The sequence below is a fragment of the Rhizopus delemar genome, genomic scaffold (genome assembly GCF_000149305.1).
Source record: "Rhizopus delemar RA 99-880 supercont3.13 genomic scaffold, whole genome shotgun sequence".
NCBI lineage: Eukaryota > Fungi > Mucoromycota > Mucoromycetes > Mucorales > Rhizopodaceae > Rhizopus > Rhizopus delemar.
In genome coordinates, this window is record NW_027137839.1 from 143,613 (window position 1) to 166,226 (window position 22,614).

The window sequence follows — 22,614 nt, forward strand, 5'->3', positions numbered from 1 at the left end:
TTTTATTGAGGAAAAATAATTTTTGGGTTGTTTTCTTTTATGAATGAAAATACAAGCAATGAACATTTGATGCACCAGCAAAAAAACGGCCTTTAGATAAATGGAAAATGAAAAAAAAAAAGGTATCCTGATAATTATAAATGATAGAAAGAGGAACATTCGATGAAGTAAATACTTATTTAATTAGATGGTTACAAAATGAATTATCTTTTGGAACTACTTATAATGATAGTAACAGGAAAGTACTTTTTATTTTCAATTGACTTCTATTAGCGCCTTTTCCTTCATGGAAAAACACGGTTTCGTATGAGTCGTACTGCTCTATGCTCGCCAAGACCATGCTGTAGGGCTTTGTAGGGCATGGAACTTGGCTTTTACCGTGAACGTTCTCCGTAGGCTTGATAGATACCCTTAGCTAGGACGCAACTAAATGAAAAAAAGAGTTGACTTGTTTGCTCTGCAAACAAGGTGTCTATCGAGAACGTTATGAAGTGAAATTGTAGGACTTAAAATGATATTAAGGTCGCGGTTTCGTATGAGTCGTACTGCTCTATGCTCGCCAAGACCATGCTGTAGGGCTTTGTAGGGCATGGAACTTGGCTTTTACCGTGAACGTTCTCCGTAGGCTTGATAGATACCCTTAGCTAGGACGCAACTAAATGAAAAAAAGAGTTGACTTGTTTGCTCTGCAAACAAGGTGTCTATCGAGAACGTTTTGCCTTGATATTATTTTTGTTCAAGCTTATTGATAAATAGATTGAACTTTCACTAACTACATATGATTTAAACATAGTAATTTATTTTGAATGGTCCCCTATACATGGTGAGGTATCTTTAGCTACCTTACTGTTCTTATCAAATCAGATGGTTACCCTGATACGGCTACTCTTCTTCAACACAATATAATGATGCTGATACAATGAACATTGTCATTTTACAATGGATGAAGTTCAACAATATATCGAAGCATGTGAAATAGAATGAGAATTAGTAGAAGAAAAACATGGTGATGAAGTTGCTATTGAATCCATCCTTGAATAATATCTTTATGCAGACTATCTACAATGTATCAATAGACAAGATGAATGGAAGAGAGAAATAGGAAAACACCTTGGTAAGTTTGTGGAAGTCACTGGTGACTGCAACAAGGTGTGAAGTCTCCTATTTGATTGAATGAACTTCTTATTTCTATTGGTGATCAAAATTGACGCAAGTGATCGCGTGAACTCATTGCTTTGCCATCAATAAACAATTTACAAGTTGAAGGTGGACGATTCTCTTGTGAATTACTCCTTTCTCCCTTGGGATTTGGATGGCAACTTTGAAGAAGGCGCTGAAAAAAAATGTCATTGGTTGTAAAATGGAAATAAAAAGTTTACTCTTTTTTTTTCGATGTCTCAGTGGGGTGGTAACGACTTAGTTGTTAAAGCCGGCGATGTGTTTTCGTTAAAGAACAACGAAGTTAATAAAAAGCACCAACAATCTTCAGGAAAGATATGTTTGGTATATGCAGTGAAAGGATACAGACATTCACTTTACAAAAAATTGCATTTTTATTGATGAAACTGCCTTCCATATTAACATGCGATTTAATTGGGGAAGATCTAAAAAGGGAACAAAAGCAACGATAAAAACACAAGCAATTACGCACACCATCTTGGTGGCTATACATTGCTCTGCTGTTATGCATGTGTCGTTGAGACTTCCAGTTAAGAAATCAAAATAAAAGAAAGCTGCTCCTGTCATGATTTGACATGTCAACAAGATACAGTCTTATCGTTCTAGACTAAATCTTGAATCTCTTTAAACAACCATCTATTGCAGCAGTCACGATTTAATAACTAAAATAAGAGAGTGATATCTGAGTATGAAGTAGCCTAGTCAATGGCAGGAAGAGATATTCACAAGAGATAAAGTAGAAGAGTAGTTTCTTTGTAAGAATAAAGATTATTTTTTATTGATTATAATTAAGTTGTATTTATATTATTGGGGAAGGAATACACTAGAAGGTTCATTAAGAGACTTAACATGCTAGAAGCTTCTAGGAAAGAAGTATTCTTTTCTGGAACTCGATTGGTTGAAATATAAGCCCAGATTCCAGTTACGACACACTCTTGACACAGCTTAAAAAAGATCTGAAGGAAAGCTTCTTTATTACTCTCCTTTTTTTTAGTAGTTGTTTCATTTGATTTAGATGCTTCACCAGAAGGTAAGCCTTCTAATACTGATACATTGGTTGCTTTATCGCCTTTGTTTCACGGTGCTCACATATGAAGTAACGCGTCTTCTTTGGCAATAATCAAGCTTTCAATACCTTTTTGGACGTATGGAAAACAGCAGTGGCATGCCTCTTATTGAGTCTGATGTTTGATCCAATTAGCATGATGAATAGCAATCTTGGAATATCAAGCGTCAAATTTGATTTTATCTGCAAAATGAGATGTTGGCCAAATGTTTATTAGCACGTTCAGGAGCGTCTCTTTGAAGAAAAAAGTATTGATAAATGCTGATAGATGAAGAGGACAACATTTGATAAATTGTAGTCAGTAAAAGGATGTATCTGGTTGTAAGCCCATGCTGTGCAGCGAATGATCCAATCTTGAACCGAGGTTCGCCATCATTCCCAAATATACTCTCATCGCTAAAAGGCTGTCAAGAAGACATCGCCGATCTAACTAACCGACTATATTACTTGCAACAAGAAGTACGGCTTGGCATAATTGACTATGCTGGTCTATCAACATACCCTGAAGACATTATCAATTTTTTGACAGTATACCCCAACATTTGTGAAATTGCAATTGATCATGGTAGCAATGTAGAGATTCTTTCTCAGCATCAGCATTTTAAAAAACAACGAAGTCGAAAAGTTTAACTGTCGTCCCGCTCCAGTGCAACATTCAAAGTAATAAAAAGTTTTCATGAAAAAAAAAAAAAGGACGTATCTGGGAATAAGGTAAATATTCATCGAGGTGTGGCTGCCACGATATATGGTTGCTTAAAGAATTCCGTTTATCAGGTCTCTTTACGGGTGAAGATCATCAGTTACAGCCAATATCTGTCGGTTTTGCAGCTCAAAGGACATTATCACCATTCATACTTCAAAACATTGAGATTCCCGTGTCCACAATGGACAGTGATGGCTTATTGCTTTTAAGTTATTATGTTAGTAATAAGGAAGAGTTACAAATCAACCACATCTTGCAGGATATTTATTTTAAACATTCAGCTGCCCAATTAAGGAATTACTCTGAGCTGTCTTTAATCGCAGATTGTAACAGTTGCCTTTTTGGAATACTATGGTCCACAAAGAAAATGCTCGTCTTGTATGGTAAGTTTGTTAAAAAAAGGTTTACTCTTGTTCACTCATGCCAATTATAATTGTTAGGGATAATATGTCTTTAACCACCTCTTCTAAGTCCCCTGATAATGTTTCTATCCGTCCTGATATGATCTTTAGCACGAAACTAGCTTGTGGGACTGAACTCGAGATTGCCAATGGAGAGATCAAAAGGCCACGCGTTTCAAAGTGTGAAGTGGTCAAGGCTAGATTGAAGGTGCTAGAAACAGCCAAACGTCAATTACATCATCGTTTAAAAATCACCAGCGCCGCTCACAAGCACATAACCTTTGGAGTTCTGATATATGGTAAGTGCTGACAATAAGTGCAGTCTCACAATTGCTCATATGTGCGTATATCGTTGAGGCTTTCCATTTGAATTCTATGTTGTACGTTTTATGGATGGATTTTACCCGTTCGAGAAGATTAGCTGGGGCCAGTTGCCTCGATTTAATTGTTTAAATCTTGTCTTGGAACACACCTTGTGTTCTATACTAACATTAAAGGTAAGATGTGCTGTACACAACATACCAGTAATGCTATCTTTACTAACCCAACTTTTTTTGTATTTTGCAGCACTCAATGCTTATGTTAGTGGCAGGAGAAGATACCACGCCTGTAGACGTAACAGACATGCATTTGTTACCAATTGTTACATATTGTGAAGTCTACAAAGAAAGTTAAGTGTTTTTCAAAGAGTCTGACAATAAGTTGTACAATCACAACAAATAAATTTTTGGACAAAGAAACTTATTGAAGATAATTTTAACCTCGTAACAAAATAAACTTGTCTTTTTCTCATCCATCAATTCATTAAAAAAATATATATCAGCTAGAATCTCCATAGACTGCACACGACCTTTAATCATATCCGAAAATGAAACAAAAGAAAGTAAAGCATGGGGTTTTTCTATCTTCTTAGAGTATATCACACGATTAGAGAGATTGCAAAACTTGTTGGATTGAACAGGTCTACTGTGCAGCCCTTTGCCTCACAAGTAAACAGGTTGTCCATTAAAAATGAACGAAAGAACTGAAAGGCAATTGAAGAGGAAATTCAGTGAGGATCCTTTTGATTCTTGTAAAGAAATAAATACGGAATTAGCAAAGCTATATGTTTTTGTTTGTGTAGAAGCTCTTCAATTGAATGTCGATCGGCTTGACTTCAAATCATACAGAGCAGTTCACAAGCCTAGATTGACAGCAAGGCACCGCAAAAGTAGGTTTCGCTGGGCGAGGGAACATCTCAATTGAACCAAAGACCAATGGAGAAACGTTGTTTGGTCTGATGAGTTGCATTTTTGTGTAAAAGGCTGTAGACGTGGAAGAAGAGTGCTCAGGAAGGAAGGAGAGCGTTATGACGAAAGGAATATAAGATCCACAGTCAATTAGATAATTTAGCAATCAATTCCTGAGATAATCGATTCAAAGCGAAGAATAAGTACAAGCTTGATAGTAATTTGTTTGGAAATGACGATACAGATTTTATTGGGGCAATAACTTGATTAGACTCTGCTTTGTTTACAAATATGAAAATGGGGATTTTAATAAGATCAAAGTTATATATGACTTTATTTAATAATTTATGTCCAGAGTTTATATACTTTTCGCAGTGTAGATATTAATATACGTACTATGCGAGTGGTGAAATGCCCTAAACAATATGCAGATAGCTAAATGCTACATGCTATTATGCAGGTCTTTACATAATTTAATATAAGCATTTGCTCCTCATTCACCAGTCTATTTTGGTAGATATACATACATATTAATAAGTCTACAATTCCATATACTCATACTATCAATCGTTAATAATGCTTGATTGCTATGCAATTATTATTTTTGGAGCACAACAGACTCTTCTAATTTGAAGTGTACTACTGGCATTATATCCAGAGGCATTTTTTAATAGAAGCGAATATTCTTTGTAATTGGAGAAGAATTAGTGAAAAAATCGTACATACATGAATTAGATTTTAGATATCACTTGTTGATTGAAAAGGAGATATGTTGGCTAATGCTTTTTGCATGGTTTCTCTCTAGACAATTCCATGTAGCTGTCGAATTCCGAATCCTTATCTGATTTTTTTTATCTATCATTATTGTAACGCTAGTATACTCGTTTCTTTTAATTAAAAACTCTTGCAAATACACTCAAAGCACACCTAAGGTGAGCACAGCGTTGAGATGAGTGGTTAAGAGAAGCAATAGAAATGATTTTTAAACTTCAAAGTTAAAAACTACCTCTATGCTCAACGTAAGATACAACTTGCAAATTTGCAACATGGTTCATTGTAAGTTTCGTACTCTACTTAGTAAACTTTACGCAGCGTTATCAAGCATGCAAAGCGAATAAACGAAGAAGAACGTAATAGTGAGCTAAAAATGGAAAGAAATTGATGGCAAAAGGGAAAGACAATATGTTTATTATTGATAACGCATAATACATTGCAGTTTTGCTAGGAACAGCAGTGTGAAAATAACATAGTGAACGTTCAACGTATCTACAGCAAACCCCAGCCCTAAGATGAGTGTGTCTCCAACGTGTTTGGTACATAATTAGGCATATTCCCAAGGATGAAGAGGGAAAAAATGAACTACATAGGGGCTTGATTAAACTCGCATGGCTACTGAAGCATAATACCCAAAAATATCGTATTTGATACCTTCATCCTGCCAAACAAGGTGGCATTTGAAAAGAGTCACCTTCCCCAAGACCAAATTCTCTGTGACAAGTACAGCAACTTTTAGAGAAGTTGCAGCCAGAACGTCCATTCTGCTAAGACGTATTGACAGAGAGAATAGACTACAATATCAAAGCAAACCTCTCCACTACTTTTCAACATATCTATGTAGCTTCCTTTATTCCCTATATCCTTCTTTGTAATATTTAATATGTAACCTTAACAGTGTCTGTCATTGTACGGCCTATGGATAAACATATACAAAAAAAAAAAAGTTGAGTTTTTAATTGGCCCGACGACCAGAACAGGATTTTATACAGAAAATAGTTTTCTTTAAGAGACTTTAAAGTCATGGCTTGAGGAAGTTCCAATTTAAAGAAAAAGAGATACAAATAAAGGTGCGCTTTTATGTCATCATGTTATGTTGACGATTCAGGTAAGAAGAAAGCAAAAGCTCAGCAATTTACTTCTAAAAACATGCGTTATCCAAATATAGGCTGTACATTACATCTCGAATCTCATAAAAAAAAATAAGATGGCTATTGTTGATTTTAAAGTAGGATGAGAATGGTATACAGACAGATTACGAAGTTTATGATTGCTACCTACCTCAAAAGAAAGGCAAAACTTTATATGCCAAAATGAAATAGGAGCAGTTTATTACATACAGTCTATAAAATAGATGTTTGTCTTTTTTATTCTAGACCTGTCTTTTGTCCTTGACTGTTGATGACCAAATCAAAATCTAAAGTGTCAAAGCTCTTGTTGTGTTGATAGATTTGTATTGAGAAGCCTGATTCAATTGGTTGATCTATTGGCTGTAAAAGTAATTGTGGCCAGAAATGGAAAGTTGATTTTATAAAGGTCATTGTGTTATCTTTTTGATTTATGCTACACTTTTTATAATACATTTAATATAAAAGCCATGATTTAGCTTGCTATCTTCTTACCTTGTCAACACATATCTTATCTAATAAAGGCAAGCTAATGATTTGAGTAGGACTGTAGAGATCGATGCATTGTTCAGTAAACTGAATATGTTTCTTATTCTTACAAGACATGTTAAATTATTGACTACAAGTTGATCAATAAACTTACATTTTCTATTTTAAATGTAATTGTTTCTAATGTTTGAGTCCAAATGATGATCAAATCTATCTTTCCATGTTTGTCATTCTCACTAAGATCATTCACAGAGTCAGCCAATGTTTCCATTTTAAGTTTTCACCAAAAAAAAAAAAAAAAAAAAAGGGGGGGGGGGACAACTATTTAAACAATTTCTCTCGGAGATCTCGCAGGACATGATTGCCATTTAAAGAAAGTGACTCAAGTCAATAATGATAAATCGGATGTAAAGCAAAAGTATGGCTTTTTATCTGGGAATTGTGATTTTCAACGGACTTTTTCATTTTAATGGCAAGCATAAACAGTGTCATCCTTTTTTAAAAAAGAAATCCGATCTGTTACCCTTACTACACACTCAAATCGTGTTTTATCCTTTTGCCAATTAAAATAACCTTTTTCTCTTTATTTCCTTTTCAACGAACTCTCTATTTCTATCCATCACCAGTCTATTTATTATTCAAAAGGATCAGCTAAAGTAGGCCAATTCGGTAAGTAACGTCTATCGACCAGTGGCCAGACTTGATTTGGATCATAAAGTTCAATGAATTGTTGGTCCATTGATCTGGATTTTGGGTGAGAAAATCTTCTGTATTCATCAAATATGGATGTATGACTCCAGTTTTGTATCTTTCTTAAACAACCAATTAAACAACCTGTTCGATGCTACACTAGAATAAGTATGATCATCTACATGCTTTCATCCACTTACTTTTCCTTTGTTGCAGTGAATAAGAATCGGATGGTTTCTTTTATCCAACAATGCTGCTAATGCTGCACTTATCTTATCTTCTGGGACTGTCATAAATTATAAGTTCAGTAGCTTGGTTACTTGTATTATTCTCTTACTTTGTACAAATGGTTCCTGTACATAGAGAATTAGGTGAATATGAATGGCATAGGCAGGTATGATGGATGAATTACCTTATTGCCTGCTATACCGAATTGTAAAAATTTAATGTTGTGTTCTTGTAAAAATTTCATGTTTTGTTCTGGGTATTCTTCTAAAATAAGTGTTCTAAACTAATGAGCTTCTCTTATTTATATTTAATACATGTTGTCTATTTACAATACACTTTTCAGTTTAAGCTTCTCTAGGAATTTGTAATGTTTCTTTTTTGGAAAGGAAGAACGATAGACATGCTCACAGACCATATTAAAGTTCTCGGGTGGGATTAAAGCCTCTTCAAATATTTCTCCATCATCTTGTAATTGAAAAGAATCAAGTACAGACCAATTAGAATCTGTCGTTGTTTTTGCTGTTGTTGTTTTCGACCCTAAAGGTCGGATTTATTTCAGTCATTATTCAAAAAATGAAATAAAAATAGTCGGCTTTTCTCGCTGCCAACCCAGGGCCGGGCGGGGACAAACTGAGTTTTTACTCAAGAATACTACACAGGATTTCAGAGTGCATTAAAATATCATCACTTTTTAGTTTTCTGCATATGACAGCCATTGATTTGCTAATCCTCTTTTTCACTGAGACTGAGGTTAGCTTAATAAGTCATTTCTGTAATAATCAGAAACAGGTAGTATCCAATTGAAACTGTTAAGATATTATACTTTATTTAAATCATTGTCCTTATCAATTAACGTTTAGCAGCTTAAATACTTTATGTTAATCGCATGCAAAAAAGTATTTTCATCTTTGATGCTATTCATCGCTAGCTGAGAGGTGATGAAAGAAAGTCAGGTACCAAATGATGTTATACATTAGGAAAATGGGAACCTGCACAAATAAAACGGACCCATTATTCCCAATCAGAATATAGTATGGTCAGTTTGTTTCTTTATTAATCTACAACTGTAAGCTATCGGACCTTAACGAGCTATGCTTATTCAATTGTAACAATGATATCAAATTGTAATTGATTTCGATGCTGATTGTTTTTAGTTACTTTTATCATTGTTCGTTAATTCATATATATCCTATGGATTGTTCCAGAAGTCCAGCCTATGCGGCCATCTAACTGAATTATTATTATACTTGACGTCAAGTGAGCATGATTAAAATATTTCCGCTACATCTACTAAGCTGACTAACAACAGTACCTTAAACTTCATTATCCTTCTCTATGGCTGCTTTGGTTGATAATGTCTGTATAAATGCACTTATAAAAGCTTTGATTGATTTTCACTGCGTGAAGGTGTCTATCTTAAAATACCGTTTTATGTTCTGTGATTTTTTTTATTAGCTATTTTTACAAACAGTCAGTTGCTGAATGCGAAAGAGGATGTAAACTGTTTATTCTCACTCAACGCTTTTATATTTTATTACACATGATTGAAATAATCTATTGTTTTCATCTGGCAATAGACCTTGACAGTAGATACCAGTTGTGTTTTCAATTGTATAGTAGATAAAATCAGAGATATCAAATGATTTCATTAGGGTACCGATGATGTATTCGTCTATCCACAGATATGAATAGGATCTCGCATGATGGATTCAATTGAATCGTCCAAACCAAAGCCTTCATTCAACTCAGCCTTTGGTAAAGCAACATCATTTTTTATAGAAAAAGTAGGATAAACAGAGAAATCATTGTGATAAAAACATAAATATCACCAGCCAATTGCATACGTTAATCTATTCCTCAAGTCCACTAGACATTCCATAACGGATATATCGGATCATATAACTATACCAATCAATTTACGTGAATATTATAAAGCCCCTATTTACCTGTATGAATAATAATTAAATAAGATTGGACTTGTGCACTTGATAAGCTGTTGATTGTATAATGCATAGTATTAACTTTTATGAATTACTGTGGTCTAACTCATATTAACAACATATTAACTACTAACTTTCTTCCTTTCATGCAAACTATATTATTCATATACTTTTCATTCTCCCCCTCCCTCCCTTTTTTTTATAAGGATTTTATTATAGCATCGCCTTTAGATGGGCATTTTTAAATGTTAAAATAAGTACAAAAAAATGTAAAAGACGACTAATGTGAAGTGGTAGTTTTGCTTTTATGAATGTTCTATTTGAGTTGATTCTCGTAATGAAAGAGAACAGCCCTTTCTGCTGCTTTATTTGGCCAAAAAATAAATCTCCAATGGGATCGCCATAATCTCAACATTTCACATACCACTCTATAAACGTGATCAACTTTTCAGCGTGCAAGTGTTTTGAATGTCGTCCGATCGGGCTGGGTCAATGACGCGTAAGATAGCATGGAAGGTGGTTCAAGAAAACGATGGACGAGAGTGTCCTATCTGTTTCGATTGCTCCAAGCAATACATATCTTTCATCTATGATAGAGCACAACACCATATCGTTTAGGCGAGAGCGTATGTACTCTTCATTCCTAGTATAATGTTTTCATTTCTATCTGTCGTGGCGATAAGCATGTCTTGTCCTTTTTTAAATCTTGCCTTGTCGTTTTTATATTTTTACTTGTCACATTTGGTAGCTTAATCGAAAAGGAGGTTTAATTAGTATGAAGCTGTACCAAAATGCATGAATGAGCTTTATGAATGTATGATCAAGTGTGGTACGACATAGGATGCGGGAAGAGTGACAAAAAGTTACAGGAAGTATGCCACAACGTATATGTAAGTATATTTAGAACAAAGAGCGTTGGTCAAGCTATTAATAATAAGCAAATAAATAAATTGTGATTTTTTTAATATGCTCCCAAAACTGTCCCAATGCACCGGTCATTTTTTACATTCATTATCTCCGTCTGTGCTACATCGACTGAGATATAGTCTGTACCACGTACATCTACACCACCACAGCTTTCAAATGAGGTGCAACAAGGCATACTTTACGCAATCAGTAATCGCACCATTGACGGTAAAAGACAAAATTACAAAACATTGGGACAGTTTTGGGAGCCACTGTAGATCAATAAGGTTAAGAATAAGATTGTTTGATAAACGATAAAAATAAAAGGGAACTTTCTTGATTTGTGATAACTCGGGTATCAGATCAGAAAGAATAAGTAAAAATAAAAAGAAAAGAAAAGGTAATTGTGACCCAATAAGAAAAGATTGCTTTTTAAGCGCAAGAGGATTTGATTTATTGAATTTATTGGATTGGATTGGATCATGATATTTTGTTTAAAAATATTCATCTTATTTATATAAAAATTGGCGTGGCTTATTGTTTGTGTTGTTTGACATCTATGTCGCTGGACATCAAAATTATTCTTGTGATCAGCATTGTTCTCTTGATCTAAAATTTCATCATTTGTGCTACAATATTGTTATTTTAAAGGTTGGCTTGTAGTAAGTGAGTTAAATTGGGTAAAGTTTGCTTGTAGAGCTTGATTTAAGGTTGTGATTGCCTTGTAAGTTGTTGTTTTGTATGGAATTTAAGCAGATGCTTGATAAGTAGTGACCACCAGATCTTATGTGTAAGATCAGTACGATGTTTCTTGATAAAAGTTAAAGTAGAGTAAAAAGTTTAGGTAAACAGGGACTTTCTTGTTAAAGTTTGTTAATTATTGAGTAGAAATATATGATTTATTTAAACTAACTGACAATTTCTTCACAAAAAGATAGGATATATATATATGTATAATTTTTTTTTTTTTTTTTTAGCTTTTCTTATTTTTTTGACCTTTTTTATATTTTCAACATTTTTTATCTTTTTAACTTTTTTCATTTTTTTTATCTTTTTGACTTGACTCGGCTAATCTCTGTGCATCTTCATTGCCATTTTCGTTACAATATGACAACATAATCCAAAAGGAGAATGAAACATATGACACAAAATGGTGTGATGATTGGATTGTGTAAGGTTTTTGTAGTATAAATAGGTTTGTACTGAATAAGTCTTGATATAAGATCAAAGGTTTTGATTCCAAAAAGAGTAATAAATTGAATATAAGTTCGCTTGTAATAAGTGACCGCCAGATCTTGTTAAGTAGATCAAACTGTTTTGAGTAAAGTAAAATAAAAAGATAATATAATAGGGATTACAATGAAGTGTATATGCTTCAAGGGACTTCTTGTTCTTGATGTTAAGTAAAATAAAAGAAAAATAAAAGAAATTTACTTTGAATGATATTTATTTGAAATAATCAAAAAGTAATATGAAGTAAGTAGAAACAAGGTTATGTAGAAACAAAAGTAAGTAAGAACAAAAGTAAGTAAGAACAAAAGTAAGTAAGAACAAAAGTACAGTAGCGGACAAAACTGGTGCACAAAACTTTTTTTCAGCTTTTAACTACCATTACTTGCTCATGGTGAATGCAATAGCTATGAAACTATATTAGAAGGAAGATATACTAGCCATTGTAGTTTACGTGTATTCCTAGCATGACATTGTTAAAACTGAGCGAAGAGCATGCTTTTCATTTATAAAAATCTATGTTTTCTAAAAACCGCAAAAGTGTCTAAAATCTAAGACTTTGTATAATCATCTCATCTCTTGATATCATCGAATATTCTTCTTGGCATATGCTAGTGGTATACGTATATATCACTTTCAGTAAAAGAGCCCAACTCTTTAACTATTCTTTTCCAAAGATAATCTACCCTTTTTGATCTAGTGTCGTATCGTCATAGCTTTGCCTTCAATTGCCACCAGACATGCTTAAGAAGGCTTAAGCCGGGATTAGTGGTAACTAACGCCTTAGCACAGAAGCCCTGTTATCAAATATTGAGTTTGTGGCATGCCTTGGCTTGTGCTTTGTGTTATTGTCATGCTGAAACGAGAGATTACGATATTTTAGACCACTATACCCTAGGCTTTTGTGGTATGTAGTAAGCGAAATACATGTGTATACCTATGACTTTATTACAGCATCGTATACTTGACACAAATATCCTGGTCCTCAATATCTAATACAGCCTTAAAATATAACAGAGCCACCAACATGCTTCATTGTTTGATCACCGTAAAAAGATCGCTAAGGTTGCTCGACTTGCTTTCAATATTAGTGTATACTATCTGCACTCATAACCTTCATTTTTTTTCATTGCTAAAGATGATGGACTTCCAGCCCTCTATAGTATGCGATGGTTTGTCGTGATACCACTTTCATCGCTTTTTCTGGCTTATACAGCTAATGAAAATCTTCGATTCCTTAGTTCCAGACTCAAAATCTAGCTTCCTATAGTGCCTTCTGACTGACAGTTTGCTAATACTGTATCCTAAGGTCCTCAAAAAGAGCTGAGCATCAGAAGCTGTGCGTAAAGGTCCTTGTCGAAACTTTAGGCGAATGATTGCATTAGTTATTTTGCTGACTACGATCGGTCGACTACCACGGTCACAAGCCTTGATGTTCTTTTCTTCCTTTCTTATCCTGTTGATTGTCCATTTGGAGATTCTTGCTATCCTAAAAAGATCCGCTGCCGTACGAACTAAGTGTATTCGAAATCTCAGAGCTTTGTTTTTAGAGTTACTTATTTTCTTAAGCATATAAGGCAAGTACTTTGCCATGGTGAATAGGGTGAAAACAAAAGGGAGAATTCAATGGGAAATACAAAATAAGCATGGGTTTATGTATTTTTCAAGAGCTACTAAAGCTCACTAATATACTGTGAAATCTGAAAGCAAACGGGAGAGATATGAGGAAAATTGAAGGAAGGCTAGACAAGTACTATATTTTTGGCGAAAATTGAAATATTCAAAAAATCACTAAAAATGATCTTATCCCTGAGGGATGTCCGACACAGTTCCCGTTTGCATATCATAATGTATCTTTTAGACTGCCTTTCAGATGGTATATGCCACAAAAGTCGCAGACATATGGCGGAGATGCAATACTGATTTTCATTTTTGTGCACCAGTTTTGTCCGCTACAGTAAGTAAAAAGTATAAGAAATATTGAAGTTATTTATATGTTTTTGGTTTTTCTGATTATATGCTGTTTTTGATGATTTTATGGATATTCTATATTTTTTTGTATTTTTCTGGATTTATCTGTATTCATACGTATTTGTTTGTATGTTCCTGGATTTAAACTAATTGGAGAGAGAAAAGTCGAATGCTGCCAAAGTTTGCTGCATTGTGTTACAGATGCCCGGGGTGGACAAAAGTTCGTCCTCGAACGTTCCATGGCGTGGGACATGTACGTGGGCCCAAGAGTCTTCTTGCTTTATTACCTTTTTTAGGATTGGATCAATTCAGCCATCTATAAGAATGTCTTTTAATTGGTGATGCTTGGCGTTGAGGTATCTGTTGACACTAGCTTGTGTGGCATTAGGACGTTGGAATACGAAGTGACTCCATCGATTGACTTGTATCGCCAATTCTTCAATAGCTTTTTGTTTCTTCTTATGAGCACGTTTGAGATCTTGTTGTGCTTTTTTATATTCCGAATATGCTTCTAGGATGTATTCTTTTGTAATATTTGCGGCTTCCATATTACCTTTTTGCCAATCTTCTAGCAATAAATCATTCCATTCTTTGATACTTTGGTCGGAACAAGGATAATAAGGCGGCTAAATGAAAGATTTACCGTCCATCTCTTTGGAAGCCTATAGCGGCGCTAAAATTGAGCGTACAGACGTATGCTATACATCATTCGGAAGCCTTGGTTATCTATTTTTAGAAGATGTAACACTAATTTCCAAAAAAGGTAATATTCGGGAAATAATTAGGAAAGAAAACAGGCGCTATAGGCCCTGATTTTTATAGTTATCAATGAAAAATTTCTTTATTTATTTTAAGCACTTCGGAGTTTTTTTACGGGCGTACTAGGTGCTGAGGTATCATTTTCATCAGATTCGCTATCGGAATCGTCATCTGAGATAAAAATAAATGGCTCTTCATCGCCCTGATCACCAGTGGCATCTTCAAAGACGGTTGTGAGCAACGATACCAATGGACCTTGGTCGGCAATGCCTGCTCTGGTGAACGACACTTGCGAAAAGCAAGCAAGCATTGCCTTCCAGTGATTGCCAGCATGTTTTCTTCGCCAGATGAATTCCACTAATTTCCATGGCATCATCGATGCTGTGCGATGACGGCTGGTCACTCCTCGTTTGATACCATTCCAAGTACCTAATAGCAGGTTGTTAGCATTGTTTAAGAATTCTATGATCTACACAAGTATGTACCTTCTATTGTGTTAGTGCAGGCACCTGTCTTTGGATCGCGAAATGCTTTGGAGTGATTGACCGTTTGAACAACTAAATTTCGGCTTGGATCGCTGTCAATCCCCTTATGGCCTTTCCAGCAGTCTACCATGACAAGTGAGCCTGTCAACAAGGGTTAGGTGCACTGATCATCTAGTATATACATATTTCAAATGTTACCATCCTTAACAAAAGTATCGATTATGAGCTTCAAGGTATTTTGGTTGCGGTTAGGTACCGTCAGCAAGAACACCTTACGTTCGGGCGTGCGCTCTACACCTCCAACAACCCAAACACCGTCTATCCTCTCTCCCTTATTGTACTTTCTTTTACCAAATTTGCTCTCATCTATTTCAACAACAATTGACTGTCCATTACTGCCAACCCCACCTAAGTATGACTAATTAATTACATACTCTGATATCAACAAAGCATCACGTACCAACTTGAACATCTTCAATTCGAAGATCTGCCTCCATTACTTGATAGATATCTTTGACAATGCTGCGGACAGTTGGCAGGCTAAGTCCAGTCATGGTAGATATTGTTCCGTTTGGAACTTGCAGCAGAAAGAGATACACTACTAACAGTGTTTGATGGATAATTGACTTGCGACCTTGAAAGAAGGATCCATCCAGGTAAGAAATACGGCTACGACCGCACGCACAGGTGGTTGAGCCGCATCGCCAAAAGAATCCATCCCTGCTGGACTGGTTCAAGCGCATTTCGGAGCCTTCCTTGCACTTGCGCGATGAAAAAAAGGCACCGTTCTCCTTCAAGTAACTTTTACCAGTTGCCTTTAGTTATTTTCCCTCCCACTTAAAAAATAAACTTACTTCAATGTACATTCAGCCGTCATAGTTCTTTCAGCGATGTATGCAAGAGTTGGCATGTTGTTAGCAGCGTTAGAAGACATTGGAGATTGATAAAACTGATAAAAAGATGAAGGAAAGAAAAAAAAACAGAAATAACAGGCCTTTTTATATTTTTTTTACATGTTTTGTTATCTGTCCGAAATCAGCCGATAGATAGGCAGCATCTCCGCAACGGGAATTCGTTTTACCATACAGAACCGATAAAAGTTTTCCGAAAACTTTTGATATTTCCAAAAAAAATAAGTTACTTAAACCCAAAAATAATGCAAAAAGTAGACTATGTTTGCTGAGCGTCTACCGAGAATCGAACCAACGCCTTTAGAATGAGAAGCCATTAGGATAACCCAATAATCACAAATGTTGATTTGCCGATTCTCGTTTCGCAATCCTTTTTGTCATACAATTTTTGGTTTTTGGAGCTGTTTTTCTCGACCTGCAGAAGTCGTATCTCGGCCCGGACTTTTTTAATGACCTTCTACTTGTCATCCCTCTTGAGTGAAGTAATGAAGAAGGAAGAAAAAATGACTCTCCTTAGTAGATCTCGCAATTGGCCAATTTTGGCTTAATAAACTCCGCTTAAAAATGATGTAATCGTGTTCTGTGACCCCAATTACCATATTAAGCATACCAAACTCCGCACGCGGAGTTTGTATATATATTTATAGTAGATGGACGGTAAATCTTTCATAGATCCAAATTTGGAAAAGTGTGGAATTGTTCAATCATAGTTTAATCTTTGTGTATCGTTATTTATTTTAATACAACTGATATCTTATAGAAAATAACTATGTTTACAACATTATCCTCCCCCAGACTTGACAATAGTCAGGTCGGCATTCATGCAGATACTAAATGTTATTTTCTTATTGGTAATTTATGTATCTTGATGCTCAGCAAGTTTATGAAGTCAGCGGCCGCTCTGCTACATGAACTTTTTTTTTTTTTTTTAGTTTCTATTGTTTCTTATTCTTTTACTTTTTCTAAGGACTGTGCTATCTTGTACCATGTCCTTTCTTTTATGGTTCTTGTTTTCTTCAGTCACATTAGGTCTAGCAGAAGTCTTTTTAGTGTAGTCTTTTTCATTAGCTATCATCTTTTGCTTTCGTGCTTGCTCTAATTCCTTCAACTCTTTTCTCTTAAGCCAATATTTATCAATGGGTACTGTGCTGGAGAAGGATGATGCTTTTTCCCACGTATTCTCTCTTTCACCATAACCAGCCCATTTTACAAGGTATTCTCTTTGTCCTGGACCGCCTCTGTGATCTCTAATATCCTCAACTTCATAGTATGTATCTTCTATAGCTGTTTCGTCAATAGAGACTATCTTGAGTTCTGATGGGACATATTCACGATGTAACAGTTCATTTTGCTCATCTTTTAAGACATAGGAACCACCTTGAGTTTTTCGAACGACAATGTAAGGCCCTTCATAAAGAGGTGATAACTTACTAGTCCGTCCTGGTAATCTAACCATAACTGCAGTATCCTTCGGAAGATCTATGATCATATTTTTGTCATTGAACCTCTTGCTTGCTTCCTCTATGATCTTCTGTGTTCTTTCACGAATGGCAGGAAACACAATCTGGTACATGCGATCAGTTCTCTCAATTAGCTCTTGTTCTGTAACAGGTCTATTAGGAATCTTATCAGCTATACTCTGATCACCGTAATCCTCAAAGCTATTAAGTCTTCGAGCAAACATCAAGGAAAATGGAGCACTCTTTGAACGGTGTCTTATTTTATAATTCGACGCTAGTTGGACAATTGGTAATACATCATCCCAATCATTGCTGTTAGAATTAACCATTTTTCTTATAGTGTTTAATGTCGTCTTTACAGCGCTCTCGCTCACGCCATTACCTCGACTATGAAAGGCTGTACTGTATCTGCGATCTATTCCTAGGTGCTTGGATAATGAGTGCATGAGGCTATTCTTAAACTCTCTGCCGTTATCACTTTGAATGATTTTAGGTATGCCATAGTCACCAAAGATTTTTATTAATTCTTTTGCTACAGTGTCACTTTGTTTATTTTTTAGTGGACGCAGTATGATGTACCTGGTACATACATCTATCATCACAAGGACATAGACATTTTCATTTGCCGTAACAGGTAAAGGTCCTAAAAGATCAATTCCAATATGGTCAAATGGTAGATATGCAAGAATATTCTTTAAAGGATGATAACCTTTCTTGCTTATATTGTGTCTCTGGCATTCAATACATGATTTGATTGTCTCAGTAGCATCTTTATAAATATTATTCCAATGAAGTCCTTGTGAATGTAACTGCTCCACAATACTCGTACTACCGAAGTGTCCGAAGGTATGAGCATCTTTAAGTAGACGTGCTCTCTTCTCAGGTGGAGGAGTCATATAGTCAGTTGTGGGATTATTAGCAAACTTTTTATTTTTTATTTTCACAGCTAGCACATTTAGTTTCTTGTCCTGACTATAGATCAAGTTGTGTCTCTTTGCTGTAGAGTTTGTCTGTCTTTTAACTTTTATTTTATTTTGATTTTTATTTTTAATTTCCTTTTTTTCTTTTTTATTTTCTTTTTGCGCAGCATCACCCCCTCCCAGCATGAACTCATTATTCAAGCAAGGTTCATAAAGTCTAGAGAGTAAGTCTGGTAATTGATTGAGAATTCCTTGTATGTGAATTACATCAAAGTTGAAATCTAGTAAAGTTTCTAACCAGCCTATCATCATAGGGTTTGCTTGTTCTTGGGTATGTAAATACATTAAGGCCTTATGGTCAGTACGTAATTCAAATTTATTTCCCCATAAAAACTCACGATATTTTTCTAGTGCAAACACTACCGCGTACAGTTCACGTTTAGTTGTATTCCACTTACGTTGAGAGGGTGACAAAGATTTGGATGCAAATGCAATGTGTAAAGTTCTATTCAGCTCATCTCTTTGGGTCAATACTGCACCAACACCATATTGTGAGGCATCAGTAGCCACATAGAATTTCTTTGACAAGTCTGGAGTGTGCAACAGTGTCTTTGACTTTAGAATCTCTTTTAAAGCAATGAATGCATCAGTGTGTTCTTGGGTCCAGTTGTTTTGTACATCAGGGTCATTACGAAGTCTGTCGATAGGTGCAGCTACACGAGAGATTAAAGGTATAAAGTCTCTCATATATGATACAATACCCATTAATCGCATCACTTCTTTTTTATTGCGTGGTATAGGCCAAATATCGATGTTTGTTAGGCGGCGTGGATCTACTTTGATGATACCACCACTCTCAACTACAAATCCTAAAAGATAAATTGATCGTTGATACCAACTGCACTTCTTTACATTGATTTTTAGGTTGACAGAAGTTAATCGTTCAATCACCTTTTTTACGTTTGAAGCATGATTATCAGCTGTTCCTTTGATTACACAGTCATCAACATAGGTTTCAATGAAATCCATATCCGCGAAGAGTATTTTCATCACTTTACAGAATATTGCAGTAACTGTCTTTAGACCGAAACAACATCCTTGAAAGGTATATGTTCGATTCTTAAATTGGAAGGAGAGTTTGTGTTGATCTTTAGGGGCTACAAGGAAACTATTGTATGCGTTTTTCAAGTCAATCTTAGTGAACACTTCACCACCAGCTAAGTTGTCAAATATGCTTCTTATTTTTGGAACAGGATAAACGACATCAGGGATTAGTTTGTTGATACCACGAACATCTAAACATACTCTGTGGCTCGTTATCTCATTGTTCTCATCTTTCTTTGGTACCATTAATAAAGGACTATTAAAGGATGTGTTAGCGCGGTTCTCTTTAATGATACCTGCTTTTAACCATTCATTTATTTGCTCTTCTAATTCAGGCATTTGTCGGTGAGCAATCGGATATTGTCTCTTAAAGGACTTTGCTCCCTTTTCCATTGGTAATTCTACTACAGATTCTGGTACTGTGCAGAAAGATCCAGCAGGAATATTTTGATTGTCATCAATTGCATTCTGGATATAAGCCATGAATTGCTTTTGTTGATCTTCGGTACCATAGGGTGAGTTGTTAGGTTCAATCTCATTATTGGCATCAAAATTCATATTAAGAAATTGTGCGTCTTCCTTTAATCTATTTGAATAATCATCTTCATTACCTGGGTACTTGTATGCTACTCCAGTAAGACCGATATTCATTTTTCCAAGAACATCAGTTCCAAGCAAGACATCAAATTCTTGTATCATTGTCTCATTAAAATTTACAACTTCAAAAGAATGTTTAAAAGAGATGTTATTCATATAAGTTAAAGTGAGAGGATCAGTTTGTCCAATTCGTTTACGATTATTATCTGAAGACAAAAAATTTAAAGAACCATTTACAGAATTCACTTTGTCAATATTCAATTTATTATTCAAACAAATTTTTGATATGCAAGTGATATCACTGCCAGTGTCAATCTTGCCAATTAATTTCTTGCCCTCTATTAATATAGGAGTCAAAAGTTTAAAAGGATTAATATCTTCATCTTCAGTTATTTTATTTCATAATGCCTTACAGTCATATGAATTATTTTCAGCTTCTGTCATATCATGATCATTTTCAATTTCATCATTTACAGTACGAACAATGGCATAAATCGACTTGTCCGAATCTCTTGGTCTATTTGGATCGACATGAAGTTTTCTTTTATAATCTGCGTATTCTTGACATTGATGGCCATGAGACCAACTTCTACCACAATATCGACAGGGTTTACTTGTGCTTGCTTTTTGAGGAAAATTTTTATTGCCATAATACTTATTTTTTATGGTCGACGCAGCATCATTTTTCTTGTTTGCTTTGCTAAAGCAATCATCTTCATTGTGATTTGCATTAGCACCACCATGTTTTGAACAAAAGAAAGCACCAGACGAACCATGACCTTTGTTTCTTTTTTGACTACCGAAAGGACTAGTACTTGTGTGGATTCTTTTGCTACCACTGGTGACATTGGCATAGGATGCTCCTGAATAGGTTCTCGGGTCATCTCCTAGCAAATTTCTTGCTATTTCAGCTGCTCTCTCCACAGTCCATGGTATATTCTTATTTTCTTTTAAAACAAAAGCTGTCTTACACTTCTCAAGAACAGGTTCAGAGAATGATGCCTTAAATCTAGCAGCTACCATTGGATCATTTTTATTTGCCCCAGCCTCAATACAAGTGCTTAAAAATCGGGTCATATACGAGGATACAGATTCATGTTTATTCATTGTCATGGTAAATAGTCGATGCATAGCATCTGTTCTAGCGTTGTCAGTCAAGAATTTGTTCGTAAAGACAATTCTAGCTGCATTCCATGTGTCACATCTCTTTAGGTCTTTTTCAATCCAATCATCATGGTCGAAAGCCAAAGAAACAGGGAGATACCGGCGCCAAACCTCTTGAATATCCAAGGCAGCAGAATAAATTACCTTTTCGAAGGACCGCAAAAAGTATTCGACTGACTCGTAACATTTCTCACCAGGAAATGGGACATCAGGCCAAGAAGAGAGTTGAAATTTGGGTATATCATTTTGGGTTAACCGCAAACCAATTTCCTTCTTGACAGGAGTAGATATAGTAGGAACCAATTTCCCAGAGAGGGCAAGCAACTGTGCACCATATTTACGCATTTTTTGGAACGCCACGTCTGCTTGATCTTCTTCACCAGCCATTATATGTTTTTGATATAAGCGAGCATATTCTTCCTTTTTATATCGTATGAGTTTTGAGACTTCAGCATCAATGTCATCATGATTATTGATTTCTTCATGCGCATTGGCATTAATTGTTGGGGTTATTTCAGAGCCATCTTCAGTAAGAGAAGGGTCTTGACTTTCTTGTTCGATCTCCATATCAGATGGATCATGCTCCATGGGTCGATCGTCTTGTTTAGGATTTTCCATAGCAGTTTACCAGGGTACGAACCAGAAGGATGGTTAATTTTAAAAAATGTTTTAATCGTAAGATTAAATATAAAATTAAACAAAAAAACAATAGCAGCAATATAAAATTAAAATCCTTCTTTATTGCAGATTTCTTTATATTGCAAAAGAGCCCCGTTTAATGGATAAAAAGTTGGCATCTATTTATATTCTTTGTGAGCGTAGATATAAAAGATATAGACTCGGCAACGATGTCGTGCTGAAGAATCAATGATTAAGCTAAAGCTTGTCGATGTTCTAATATATGCATCTGAAGTTGAGCAATAGAAATGATAACCAGTCAATTAACTTTGATCTAATTACTTTTGGGGTTGACAATTGATTAGACTCGCTAGGATGACAAATACTGATCTTATTGTTCTAAATTTGGAAAAGTGTGGAATTGTTCAATCATAGTTTAATCTTTTGTGTATCGTTATTTATTTTAATACAACTGATATCTTATAGAAAATAACTATGTTTACAACAACATGTTTACAGATGACTTACCAATGGAGTGTTCCAGAATGCTTTGAACGACTTTTTTACTTGCAGCTGGTGTGTATGTTGTTTAGGATAGGGGGTTTTAGGTAAAAGTAGTATAACAACAAAGATAAAGAAATACTGTTAGAACTTGGTATCTCT

The 22,614-nt window shown here is 35.2% G+C and overlaps 7 protein-coding genes across 7 annotated transcripts; 1 reads left to right on the plus strand and 6 right to left on the minus strand.

The window, feature by feature from the left end:
- Positions 1-3,299: 3,299 nt before the first annotated feature.
- On the plus strand, positions 3,300-3,659 carry RO3G_13910 (uncharacterized protein; the record flags this gene model as incomplete). Its single annotated transcript, XM_067668494.1, has 2 exons — positions 3,300-3,331; positions 3,389-3,659. The coding sequence occupies 2 exons, from the start codon at positions 3,300-3,302 to the stop codon at positions 3,657-3,659; spliced, it is 303 nt and encodes a 100-aa protein (XP_067524595.1).
- A 3,060-nt stretch (positions 3,660-6,719) lies between these two features.
- Positions 6,720-7,239, minus strand: RO3G_13911 (uncharacterized protein; the record flags this gene model as incomplete). The annotated part of the gene is made up of 3 exons (XM_067668495.1): positions 6,720-6,842; positions 6,975-7,055; positions 7,123-7,239. 3 exons carry the CDS (start codon positions 7,237-7,239, stop codon positions 6,720-6,722), a joined length of 321 nt encoding a protein of 106 aa, XP_067524596.1.
- Positions 7,240-7,602: 363 nt separating this feature from the next.
- On the minus strand, positions 7,603-8,130 carry RO3G_13912 (uncharacterized protein; the record flags this gene model as incomplete). Its single annotated transcript, XM_067668496.1, has 3 exons — positions 7,603-7,812; positions 7,859-7,944; positions 8,088-8,130. 3 exons carry the CDS (start codon positions 8,128-8,130, stop codon positions 7,603-7,605), a joined length of 339 nt encoding a protein of 112 aa, XP_067524597.1.
- Positions 8,131-14,241: 6,111 nt separating this feature from the next.
- Positions 14,242-14,481, minus strand: RO3G_13913 (uncharacterized protein; the record flags this gene model as incomplete). Its single annotated transcript, XM_067668497.1, has 1 exon — positions 14,242-14,481. The coding sequence occupies one exon, from the start codon at positions 14,479-14,481 to the stop codon at positions 14,242-14,244; it is 240 nt and encodes a 79-aa protein (XP_067524598.1).
- Positions 14,482-14,783: 302 nt separating this feature from the next.
- RO3G_13914 (uncharacterized protein) lies at positions 14,784-16,111 on the minus strand (the record flags this gene model as incomplete). The annotated part of the gene is made up of 5 exons (XM_067668498.1): positions 14,784-15,121; positions 15,178-15,318; positions 15,376-15,585; positions 15,638-15,846; positions 16,032-16,111. 5 exons carry the CDS (start codon positions 16,109-16,111, stop codon positions 14,784-14,786), a joined length of 978 nt encoding a protein of 325 aa, XP_067524599.1.
- Positions 16,112-17,016: 905 nt separating this feature from the next.
- RO3G_13915 (uncharacterized protein) lies at positions 17,017-20,223 on the minus strand (the record flags this gene model as incomplete). Its single annotated transcript, XM_067668499.1, has 1 exon — positions 17,017-20,223. The coding sequence occupies one exon, from the start codon at positions 20,221-20,223 to the stop codon at positions 17,017-17,019; it is 3,207 nt and encodes a 1,068-aa protein (XP_067524600.1).
- Positions 20,224-20,568: 345 nt separating this feature from the next.
- Positions 20,569-21,951, minus strand: RO3G_13916 (uncharacterized protein; the record flags this gene model as incomplete). Its single annotated transcript, XM_067668500.1, has 1 exon — positions 20,569-21,951. The coding sequence occupies one exon, from the start codon at positions 21,949-21,951 to the stop codon at positions 20,569-20,571; it is 1,383 nt and encodes a 460-aa protein (XP_067524601.1).
- Positions 21,952-22,614: the final 663 nt, after the last annotated feature.